This window comes from Leptodactylus fuscus, chromosome 1, assembly GCF_031893055.1.
Source record: "Leptodactylus fuscus isolate aLepFus1 chromosome 1, aLepFus1.hap2, whole genome shotgun sequence".
Taxonomy (NCBI): domain Eukaryota; kingdom Metazoa; phylum Chordata; class Amphibia; order Anura; family Leptodactylidae; genus Leptodactylus; species Leptodactylus fuscus.
In genome coordinates this window covers 177380636-177393387 of record NC_134265.1, presented here as the reverse complement: position 1 = coordinate 177393387, position 12752 = coordinate 177380636, and the positions used below count along the sequence as shown (strand labels likewise).

At 45.8% G+C, this 12752-nt stretch overlaps 1 protein-coding gene across 1 annotated transcript in view; it reads left to right on the top strand.

Moving 5' to 3' along the window:
* The first annotated feature begins 9982 nt into the window (after nucleotides 1-9982).
* LOC142210734 (atrial natriuretic peptide receptor 1-like) overlaps nucleotides 9983-12752 on the top strand; it is a 67777-nt gene continuing 65007 nt past the window's right edge. The window contains exons 1-2 of the mRNA XM_075280152.1: nucleotides 9983-10153; nucleotides 11394-11499. Coding sequence (XP_075136253.1) covers nucleotides 9983-10153; nucleotides 11394-11499 — 277 coding nt within the window. The remainder of the gene's footprint in view (nucleotides 10154-11393; nucleotides 11500-12752) is intronic.

The following is a 12752-nucleotide window of genomic DNA, read 5'->3' as shown; positions in this document are numbered from 1 at the left end:
GGCAGAGGTCAGCAGCTTAGGCGAAGCCAGGCCACACCCGGAATCTCCCAAGATGTTCCAGTTCGTACCCAGCCCTGAAAAACTCCCACCTCGAGGGCACGTTTCTCGAAGGTGTGGAGTTTTTTCAAGGAATGCGCCGAGGACAGATATAGTGTTGTCTGCACAATTTGCCTCTCGAAATTGATTAGGGGCTCTGAGAAGAGCAACCTGTCCACCACTTCAATGCGCCGTCATTTGGAATCCAAGCACTGGAATCAGTGGCAGGCAGCAACGGCAGGACAAAGGCCGCCTGCCGTTCACGCCACTGCCACTGCCTCTGCCTCTGCCACTGCCACTGCTGACTGTGCTGGCGATGCACTCCAGAGGACGAGCCAGGACACCACTTCATCTGCCTCCGCCACTTTGTTGACTACTCCCTCATCCTCCCCTGTTTCTGTCTTATCTCCTTCTCCTGCACCATCAAAGGCACCATCAGGCGCTTCTTTACAACAACCCACCATCTCTCAGACATTGGAGCGGCGGCAGAAATACACTGCTAACCACCCACACGCGCAAGCCTTGAACGCCAACATCGCTAAACTGCTGGCCCAGGAGATGTTGGCGTTCCGGCTTGTTGAAACTCCCGCCTTCCTGGACCTGATGGCAACTGCGGCACCTCGCTATGCCGTCCCTAGCCGTCACTACTTCTCCCGGTGTGCCGTCCCCGCCTTGCACCAGCACGTGTCACTCAACATCAGGCGGGCCCTTAGTTCCGCGCTTTGCACAAAGGTCCACTTGACCACCGACGCGTGGACAAGTGCATGCGGACAGGGACGCTACATTTCACTGACGGCACACTGGGTGAATGTAGTTGAGGCTGGGACTGCTTCCCAAACTGGCCCGGTGTACCTCGTCTCCCCGCCTAACATTCCTGGCAGGGACACGAGAAGAACACCCCCCTCCTCCTCCTCCTCCACCGCCTCCTCCTCCGCCACCGCCTCCTCCTCCGCTGTTAGATTGACCCCAGCTACGAGTTGGAAACGTTGCAGCACTGGCGTTGGTAGACGTCAGCAGGCCGTGCTGAAGCTGATCAGCTTGGGGGACAGACAGCACACTGCCTCCGAGGTGAGGGATGCCCTCCTCGATGAGACGGCAATATGGTTTGAGCCGCTGCACCTGGGTCCAGGCATGGTCGTTTGTGATAACGGCCGGAACCTGGTAGCAGCTCTGGAGCTTGCCGGACTCCAACATGTTCCATGCCTGGCCCACGTCTTCAACCTAGTGGTGCAACGTTTCCTAAAGAGCTACCCCAATGTTCCAGAGCTACTGGTGAAAGTGCGGCGCATGTGCGCCCACTTTTGCAAGTCGACAGTAGCCGCTGCTAGCTTAAAATCTCTCCAGCAACGCCTGCATGTGCCATAACACCGGCTTTTGTGCGACGTCCCCACACGCTGGAACTCAACGTTTCAGATGTTGAATAGAGTGGTTGAGCAGCAGAGACCTTTGATGGAATACCAGCTACAAAACCCTAGGGTGCCACAAAGTCAGCTGCCTCAGTTTCTCATCCATGAGTGGCCATGGATGAGAGACCTTTGTGACATCCTACGGGTGTTTGAGGAGTCCACAAGGAGGGTGAGCTCTGAGGATGCAATGGTGAGCCTTACAATCCCGCTCTTGTGTGTTCTGAGAGAATCCCTGATTGACATCAGGGATAACTCAGATCACACAGAGGAGTCAGGGATAGCATCACAGCTGGAGAGTAGGTCCACACATCTGTCCGCTTCATCGCGTTTAATGGAGGAGAAGGAGGAGGAGGAAGAAGAGTTGTCCGATGATGTGATGGTGATACAGGAGGCTTCCGGGCAACTTTGAATCGTCCCATTGTTGCAGCGCGGATGGGTAGACATGGAGGATGAGGAGGAAATGGAGATTGAACTTTCCGGTGGGGCCAGAGGAGTCATGCCAACTAACACTGTGGCAGACATGGCTGAGTTCATGTTGGGGTGCTTTACAACCGACAAGCGTATTGTCAAAATCATGGAGGACAACCAGTACTGGATCTTTGCTATCCTTGACCCCCGGTATAAAAACAACATCTCCTCTTTTATTCCGGTAGAGGGGAGGGCCAATCGCATCAATGCTTGCCACAAGCAATTGGTGCAGAATATGATGGAGATGTTTCCAGCATGTGACGTTGGCGGCAGGGAGGGCAGTTCCTCCAGTAGGCGACCAAGTTCTCACCGGTCCACACAAATGAGGGGCACACTGTCTAAGGTCTGGGACACCTTGATGGCACCCCCTCGCCAAAGTGCCGCCACGGAGGGTCCTAGTGTCACCAGGCATGAGAAGTATAGGCGCATGTTGCAGGAATACCTTTCCGACCACAGCCCTGTCCTCTCCGACCCCTCTGCGCCCTACACGTATTGGGTGTCGAAGTTGGACCTGTGGCTTGAACTTGCCCTATATGCCTTGGAGGTGCTGTCCTGTCCTGCCACCAGCGTCCTATCTGAGAGGGTGTTCAGTGCAGCCGGTGGCATCATCACTGACAAGCGCACCCGTCTGTCAGCTGAGAGTGCCGACCGGCTCACTTTGATAAAAATGAACCACCACTGGATAGAGCTTTCATTTTTGTGCCCACCTGTGTAAAGCACCCCAACATGAAACTCCATGTCTGTGCTCAACCTCTCAAATTCCTCCGCATCCCCATACTCATCCACCATAAGCGTTGCACAATTCTGCTAATACTAGGCTCCCTCCACCATGATTTCCCCCAACTCTGCTGGTTAGAGGCTCCCTCCACCCTGATTTCCTCCAACTCTGCTGGTTAGAGGCTCCCTCCACCCTGCTTTCCCACAACTCTGCTGGTTAGTGTCTCCCTCCACCCTGATTTCCCACAACTCTGCTGGTTAGAGGCTCCCTCCACCATGAATTTGGCCTAACTGGGGTTTTTAGAGGCTCCCTCCACCATGAATTGGTCCAAACTGGGGTTTTTAGAGGCTCCCTCCACCATGAATTGGTCCAAACTGGGGTTTTTAGAAGCTCCCTCCACCATGAATTTGCCCAAACTGGGCTGGTTAGAGGCTCCCTCCACCATGAATTGGTCCAAACTGGGGTTTTTAGAGGCTCCCTCCACCATGAATTGGTCCAAACTGGGTTTTTTAGAGGCTCCCTCCACCATGAATTTGCCCAAACTGGGCTGGTTAGAGGCTCCCTCCACCATGAATTTGGCCTAACTGGGGTATTTAGAGGCTCCCTCCACCATGAATTGGTCCAAACTGGGGTTTTTAGAGGCTCCCTCCACCATGAATTGGTCCAAACTGGGGTTTTTAGAGGCTCCCTCCACCATGAATTTGCCCAAACTGGGCTGGTTAGAGGCTCCCTCCACCATGAATTTGGCCTAACTGGGGTTTTTAGAGGCTCCCTCCACCATGAATTGGTCCAAACTGGGGTTTTTAGAGGCTCCCTCCACCATGAATTGGTCCAAACTGGGGTTTTTAGAGGCTCCCTCCACCATTAATTTGCCCAAACTGGGCTGTTTAGAGGCTCCCTCCACCATGAATTGGTCCAAACTGGGGTTTTTAGAGGCTCCCTCCACCATGAATTGGTCCAAACTGGGGTTTTTAGAGGCTCCCTCCACCATGAATTTGCCCAAACTGGGCTGTTTAGAGGCTCCCTCCACCATGAATTGGTCCAAACTGGGGTTTTTAGAGGCTCCCTCCACCATGAATTGGTCCAAACTGGGGTTTTTAGAGGCTCCCTCCACCATTAATTTGCCCAAACTGGGGTTTTTAGAGGCTCCCTCCACCATGAATTGGTCCAAACTGGGGTTTTTAGAGGCTCCCTCCACCATGAATTGGTCCAAACTGGGGGTTTTAGAGGCTCCCTCCACCATGAATTGGTCCAAACTGGGGTTTTTAGAGGCTCCCTCCACCATGAATTGGTCCAAACTGGGGTATTTAGAGGCTCCCTCCACCATGAATTTGCCCAAACTGGGCTGGTTACAGGCTCCCTCCACCATGAATTTGGCCTAACTGGGGTTTTTAGAGGCTCCCTCCACCATGAATTGGTCCAAACTGGGGGTTTTAGAGGCTCCCTCCACCATGAATTGGTCCAAACTGGGGTTTTTAGAGGCTCCCTCCACCATGAATTTGCCCAAACTGGGCTGGTTAGAGGCTCCCTCCACCATGAATTGGTCCAAACTGGGGTTTTTAGAGGCTCCCTCCACCATGAATTGGTCCAAACTGGGGTTTTTAGAGGCTCCCTCCACCATGAATTGGTCCAAACTGGGGTTTTTAGAGGCTCCCTCCACCATGAATTGGTCCAAACTGGGGTTTTTAGAGGCTCCCTCCACCATGAATTGGTCCAAACTGGGCTGGTTAGAGGCTCCCACCACCATGAATTGGTCCAAACTGGGGTTTTTAGAGGCTCCCTCCACCATGAATTGGTCCAAACTGGGTTTTTTAGAGGCTCCCTCCACCATGAATTTGCCCAAACTGGGCTGGTTAGAGGCTCCCTCCACCATGAATTTGGCCTAACTGGGGTTTTTAGAGGCTCCCTCCACCATGAATTGGTCCAAACTGGGGTTTTTAGAGGCTCCCTCCACCATGAATTGGTCCAAACTGGGGTTTTTAGAGGCTCCCTCCACCATTAATTTGCCCAAACTGGGCTGTTTAGAGGCTCCCTCCACCATGAATTGGTCCAAACTGGGGTTTTTAGAGGCTCCCTCCACCATGAATTGGTCCAAACTGGGGTTTTTAGAGGCTCCCTCCACCATGAATTTGCCCAAACTGGGCTGTTTAGAGGCTCCCTCCACCATGAATTGGTCCAAACTGGGGTTTTTAGAGGCTCCCTCCACCATGAATTGGTCCAAACTGGGGTTTTTAGAGGCTCCCTCCACCATGAATTGGTCCAAACTGGGGTTTTTAGAGGCTCCCTCCACCATGAATTGGTCCAAACTGGGGTTTTTAGAGGCTCCCTCCACCATGAATTGGTCCAAACTGGGTTTTTTAGAGGCTCCCTCCACCATGAATTGGTCCAAACTGGGGTTTTTAGAGGCTCCCTCCACCATGAATTGGTCCAAACTGGGGTTTTTAGAGGCTCCCTCCACCATGAATTGGTCCAAACTGGGGTTTTTAGAGGCTCCCTCCACCATGAATTGGTCCAAACTGGGGTTTTTAGAGGCTCCCTCCACCATGAATTTGCCCCAACTCTGCTGGTTAGAGGCTCAATCCACCCTGATTTTCAAAACAAATGTTGGTGCCAACCTCAACTTACTACAAGGGCCAAATTCACTGCTGATGACAAGCTCTCCTCACTCCAAGTGCCAAATACACGTTTCAAGGTGTTTTCCTACTGTCAGAGAGGTGGTATTGAGTGTGTAAAGTGTGTAGTTGTTAGGCTGTGATGTTGGGGTAATAGAGGGTCTTTGGTGTGTTAGATGCCCCCAGACATGCTTCCCCTGCTGTCCCAGTTGTATTCCAGAGGTGTTGGCATCATTTCCTGTGGTGTCATAGTAGACTTGGTGACCCTCCAGACACGGATTTGGGTTTCCCCCTTAACGAGTATATGTTCCCCATAGACTATAATGGGGTTCAAAACCCGTTCGAACACACGAACAGTGAGCGGCTGTTCGATTCGAATTTCGAACCTCGAACATTTTAGTGTTCGCTCGTCTCTACTATGGAGTTAACATTTGTGTGTAGATGATTGACAGCCTATCCTCCAATCAAGCCTGGGGAGGGTTCTGGACTTCCTTAAATTGGCCATCAGCTCACACATGGTTGCTGGCTATGTGAAGGTTGTAAATATATGATCACTAAAAACATTGTTATCCTTAAAACTAAATACAGTATAACTATTTATGTTTCAAACTGAATATGATATTATGTGACAAGATGATGCCAGCAATATCTGGATATAACTATAATATGCCTTTTTGACCCAAGTTGAAACTAAAAGCATATGTCGCTGCTGGCATCTTGTAATCTATTGTCTTTGGAGATAGTAGTCCTCCCCCAGCTGACTTGAGCAGTCTCCATTTGGTTGCAGACAATGGGCATCTCTAAGTGGAAACACCAGTTAGGCTGTTGTGGAGCATGAACAGATAAAATTCAATTAACCCCCAGCCTTTACACATTTAGTGGCTGGGAGTGGATGGAGGTCAGAGCTAAGCTGAAGCTGTATACTAGGCTATATGTATATACTGAATGCACGCATGGGATTGTGAAGATTTAGCCTGCAAAGACATTCCTGTGTGTTATAGGCTTTTGACAGTGTACCAGACATCATGACAAGATGGGCTCTATACTGTGCTCAGGTGTAGGCCTGAACATGTGGACACAGGGAGATTATACAGGGTTTCTCATGAGAGCATGGGAGGACCTGGCACACCCACAGAAAGTGACATCACAGGAAACAACATCACAGGACCCACATGGCAAGAAGTGACTCCCACAGGAAATGACATCGCATAAACCACACGGCAAGAAGCTACATCACTTCCTGGAGGTAGTACCCTGGAGCTGATGTCACAGGAGGCGGATACCTCGACCAACCAATCAGAGCTTGCTGTTGTTTACTTCCTGTATGTGGATATAAAAACTTGCACATTCTGTAATAAAGGTCTCTTTGTGTGCACTGCTCAGACTAAGAAAGAAATTCTTATACCAAACATTTGTGTGGTGTGGAATCTTCATTACTGCTAGCACTTAGTCTTTGAATTTGGCCAGCAATAGTCACATTTACTGAACGGGTGACCATAAAAAAAGGCCCTGTTTCTCACAGCTATTGTGACTCTGTCCTTGCTAAGTGTTTCTCCTTGGTCTTTATTGTATTTACTGACCTCTGCTTGTTGTCTTTTGACTACTCTTTTGGATTGTGATTTGGTACTGTTTTGTCTCTATGGCTTTGACCCTTGGCTTGCTGAATCTTCTGTATTATTTTGTCTTGTCCACGTTTTGTGTTTACACTTATCTAGAGAAAGGACTGGTGTCATCTGATTGTCCCTTTCATCAAGATAGTTGAGGCAAGTAGGTATCGACAGGGGCTGAGTCCAGTTTAGGACTCACTGTCTCTGTCTTTTCCTTCCTCTTAGTGCCAGCAGCAGCACTGGAAAATTGCTCAACAGGCAATTCCCTAACAATTGACCTATGGGGAAAGACATTCACTGATAAACAAGATGGACAAATAAAAAGAATACCCTGAGGCATCAAGGTTCCTAAGTAAAGGAAAGATCACCATATCTATGTTTCTTCCTCGGTGCCTCTCTGCAGAGAAGCTTCCATGCAACTTAGGGGCATCAGAATCCTCAAAAAAAGCTATACTTTTAATAACAAAGTTATAAAAGAAAGGAGACCTCCATCCCATAACCAAGTGCACAATTGCTTGTCTGGATGGCTCAAGAGCTCTTGAACCATCCAAACAAGCAATTGTGCATTTGAGAAAGGACCATCAGTGGTTCAAAACGCGTTGTGCCATTTTCTCATTCCAATAATAAAGAAGTTTCTCGTATGTCCGGGTGAGCACTGTCCTTCAGCCTGTATCCCTAACAGGTTGGTCCAGTCATTGCATCCATATATTACGTTCTTGTGATGTCACTGCAGCTGCTGCCCATTGAACTGTCTTGCACTACCAGCACTGACTTGTGTCTAAAGGCTCCGTCGGGCTGTTGTGACTCCATCACAACCCAACTAGGTGAGCAGACACTCGTCTCTCTTTGTTTCCATTTCACACTGTGATAATACACAAGGATCGGCTCAGTGTCTCTCCTTGTTCTCCATCCCATAAGAGTGAGGACAAAGTAAACTTAGTGGAAAACTAAAGTAATACTTTTGCATTTGGTAGCTAGTTGTGTGCTAAACTGGCCATACAATGGATAGGACTAAGTAAAGTATGGTGCGGGAGGCCAATTCTTTGAATCAGTTAATAGGTGTCAGGATACGGAGTCGCCGCGGTCTCCTTGCTGCGCGGCGTCTCCCTGGGAGACGTGTTAGGAGTTCTAAAATACAAGCCGGGTAAATAAACCAAGAAAACAGACCGAATACAAACAGACAGGGAATAAGACTGAGCAGAGGAACCAGGAACCACAAAGTGAATGGCTGGCAAGGATCCATGCCTGGGTGGGGTTTAAATAGCAGCAGAGAACACACCTGATGGCTAATGGCATGGAGACTGAAGGCAAGGAAAAGATTAACCCTTAATGACCTAAGCACACCCAATAGAACTCCTAACACGTCTCCCAGGGAGACGCCGCGCAGCAAGGAGACCGCGGCGACTCCGTATCCTGACAATAGGTGCCACTTCACTGATTCCAGTACAATTGGAATTTTTTTCACTATCTCCCACTACTTTTGAGTAATAAGTGTGGTTAGTTTCGGTGTCTGATAATCTATTAAGGCTCTGTAATATCAAGAGGACAGTGTCAGGTAGGAGCAGGAAATTATTACTTAGCCTTTTCCTGACACCCTTTTGCAGTAACATGTTTGGAGATTTTAATATGAGGTAAATGATAGATTAAGATCCCTAATGAATCCAGACCCAATGCTCATAGTCCAGACATTGTGGAAACGCACCTCATAAGGTAGAAGTGTAAATACTGTCCATATATTCCCCATTCCTTATGTAGCCGGGTGACAATATTCATTGGGATATGTCAACTCTGCTTGTAATTCCAATTCACTTGGAACTGTGAAAAAAAAAATTATATTCTTTTTGATATCTCTAGATTTATGTCAGGTTATATATTATTAATAGTCTTTCCATTCATAGCTGCAATGAGAAATAAGATTAAAGTTTTGAATATACTTTTTTATACACTTTATGCATTGCTCCGGTTAAAATGTTGGTGTTACCTACGTTTTTGCACAGATTTAAAGCCATTATCAATTACTTCATATGGAGGGGTAAGCATCCTCAATTGAAGTATTTAAGACTATGTTTGCCTACAAAGGTAGGTTTGCGTTGCTAGGTTTCTTTGCCTACTTCCTTGCAGTCTAACTACAATATTCTAGAACTTGGAATGACTATGCAAAAACCCAGATAGCACACTGACCAGTCATACGGTCATCTGCCAGGGGGCTTAGTGTAAGGCTGATAAAACCAATCCATAAAGTTGGCAACAGAACCAAGCCAAGAGACACTCACAGGTCAGGAGTTGGTCAGAGACCCAATGTGGCAGAAGTCAGTGAGGCTGGAGACTGCCTAGCAGACAGAAGCCAAGATGGAGATTGTATAGTGCAGCTCAACAGGCAGTAAGCAGGACAAAAGCAACGGCTGGAGACCTCATGGAGTAGTGAAGAGAAAGCGGATGACTTCCACACACATGCTCACCCCTAACCAGAAGAGGTTGTCAGACATCAAATAAAAGATGGGCAAATGCAGGGGATGGTAGAAAATAAAAGATTCACGACTTGTCATTATTATGGCAGTCAAGTAAACAGACATCTGCAACGAGAGCGGCAGCGTTATAGTAATATGTTGTCCATGAGGTATGCAATGCTTCTTTTTGTTATTTTGGACTGCTTTTTCCACTTTTTATTTACTCTTGGAGAACCCCTTTAGTTTCAGAGTGTGCTGTCATGGTTGCAGGTAGACAGAATTTTAGCTGAAATCTGTAATACTATATGATAAATAAAAAATCCTTATGGAATTCTTGCCATTTTAGAAACAAGGCAACAAGCTTAAGTTTTTAAAGACTTAAAGGAATTCTATCATAGAATCCCTTTTTGAATAGCCTTAGGAAAGGCTATTCTTCCCCTACCTTTATTTTTCCGATCCGTGCAGCCGTTTCAGTGTTTATTCGTTTTTTCACAAATGAGTCTTCAGAAAGCACAGGGAGTGTCCCCTGTGCTGCCTGAAGACTCTCCAGCGATGCCTGCATCTTCTTCTCCCAACCGCCTCTTTGCAGCGTCTTGGGCCGCGTCATCAACCGAAAGAGTCGAGTGTGCGTGTCCGTCGGCCATTTTCCTGAGGCTTCCTACACAAGTGTCTTTATGGCAACAGGAAAATGGCCGATGGACATGCGCAGTCGGATCTTTCATCTGAAGACACGGCCGATGACGCAGCAAAGAGGCAGTTGGGAAGATGGAGGCAGAGCTGGAGAGTCTTTGGACAGCACAGGTTCTTTTTGAGCAAAGGAGAATGCCACCTGTGCTTTCTGAAGACTCGTTTGAATACGGCAAAAAATGCTAAATAACACCGGAACGGCGGCGTAGATCAGAATAATAAAGGTAGAAGAAGAATAACCTATTTTAAGGCTATTCTGATGTGGTCTTAGTTCAAAAAGGGATTCTAATGATAGAATCCCTTTAAGGCTGGATCCATGCTATACATCTAGTTGGCAATACAGAATATAGAAGGAGTACTATGTATTAGTCTGCTCACTGTCCTAATGAAGATTACAGGAGTTTATATGTGTTCAGTGTGAACTATATAATATTGTCATCTTTCAGAAAAAGTAAACTGGGTTTGAACACATTTTGCTTAATCACACTCTTTTCTTTCTAATCTGAATGTATCATATGATACCCTATATATTCTCGCAGAAATACATGCTACCATGCATTGACACATATGCCCACTAGATGGAGATCAAGTTGAATGATATACACAATGCAATGATTCCTTGAAAGTAAATTGATTTTCCAGCTGAGCACATCCAACTTTCTCCTCCTAACCATCCAACAGTCAGTCCTAAGGGAGAAATTACAGCAGCAACAGCAAGAACAGCATCACATCTGGTTGTGTATCGCAGGCACAGCACCATTTCTAAAAAGCTCCCCTGAGACCATTAAGTAAATACCTAGAACTTGGATGTAATAATCTGCTCTGCTATGAAAGGCTTCAAATCATTTCTTTTTCTGTTGCATCTCATTGGGAGTTTAATGGTAGGTGCATATATATTATGCCTGACCTTTATTTACTGTATATACACTATAATATCTACAGGCTGACCACTGCAATAAGCTAAACAGTGGCAGAGAAGGATTTCCTATTATTCTCGTTACTTTTTTATACTTTATTTTTTTTTCTTTTTTCACTTTTCTTCTTAAAGTACCAGTGATATAATATTCATTCATATGGCAGTATTTTAGTTCCAGAGTTTTAAGCTTTGCTGTTTTCCATACATATACATTTACTAGATTTCAATTTTGCTTCCTAACAACTAAAATAACTTCATTTATTGTAATTTGTTACAATTTACCTAGACCTTAGTACCCGGATTGTTACCACAAACCACCATGTGATACACCAAAGGGAGCAATAAAGTCTGCTACATCTGCAAATATTGTGCAAATATTGCATTCTTTATACATTTTTGAAGCAGATTTTATCTACATTTATAAAAAAAAAAAAAAAAAAAAAGCTGAGTTAAATTTTTCATTTGGAATCAATGACATGTTTTTGGATTGCAATAGGTCAGTATTTTTAATGTAACTGAAGGATGGCATGACCTGGACAACACTGAATACGACTGCTGGCCGCTCGAACAGCCTGATGAAGTGAATATGATTGACTGTGGAGGTAAGTTACTATAGAAAGACAATAGATATAGAAGGTTATGTCTATGTAAAGTATAAATGTGAAATATCTTCTTTTCTTGCAAATGCATAATTGTATAAATGCATTATAACGCTACATATTCCTTATATAAATTAACCCCTTGAGTTGTGATTTGGACCATTTGGGGCATAATGCGTGCCTGTCTTGCTTCTTTCTACCATTGATAAACCACTTTAATAATTAGATTGAAGGAAGAATAATTTTCAATTAATGCAAGGTTATGTTATTAATTGAATTTCTTCCTGGATACAATTTGGTAATAACCCTGTATGGCTATGGGGAATATAAAAATATGTCATAAGCAGAATACCAGCAATAGTTACACAGCTGTGAAAAAATATTTGCCCCCTTCCAGATGTCTGCTGTTAATGCATTTTCGTCACCCTGAATGGTTTCTAGTTTCTAATCTTCTGTATATAAAATTAGACAAAGGCAATCTGCCTAAACATGCAGTACAATTTATATTATCCAACACCCATGTGAAAGAGTAACATTTTCTTTAAACTTAGTATTTAGTAGAAATGAGGCTAATTATTAATAATGTAATATTAGTTGTTCAGATCAGTGTTGAGAGATCCTAGGCCACTATTTTTTTTTTTTTGCGGGACTGCTCAAGTTCAAACATATTACTAGATTTTAATGCATGCCACTGTCCACTAAAAAAGAGAAAGTTTCTGCTAGTCTGTCTCTGAACCTGTTCTGCCTGCCCTGACTTCTGCCCGATTACCGTATTGTGCTACCTGTCCTGGCCTGTTGCTTGTAGGTGATGAACCAACTCTGCCTGCCTTGTCCCTTCTTTTTCCCTTGGTATCACACATTGTTATCTTATTGTTGTCTTATGACCTACCTGCATCAGCTGTCACTGTATGAAACTACTTCTAGGGTTAGCAACCTGTTATTCCTATGCAGTAAAGATCAATTTCCCCTTGTAGAGGTTAAAGGGTAAAAACCAGAGGACCACTTAGACAACACCATCAGGAGTAGCCCTAAGTCAATCCATTCAGTGCACTGTCAGCTTTGTCAGTATCTGCCTCAGTTGCAGGTTCCCTGCACTGTCAGAGGGGCTGTGAGGAACTACCCCCCTTGACAGTACAAGGCTATGGAAGTGTACCATCTGGGTATTGCTCCTCACAGCCCAGCGATGATGTTATACTGTAAGGCAGACCCCTCTGACAGTGGAGGGATATCAGCGCACTGTTAGCTTTCTAACACCG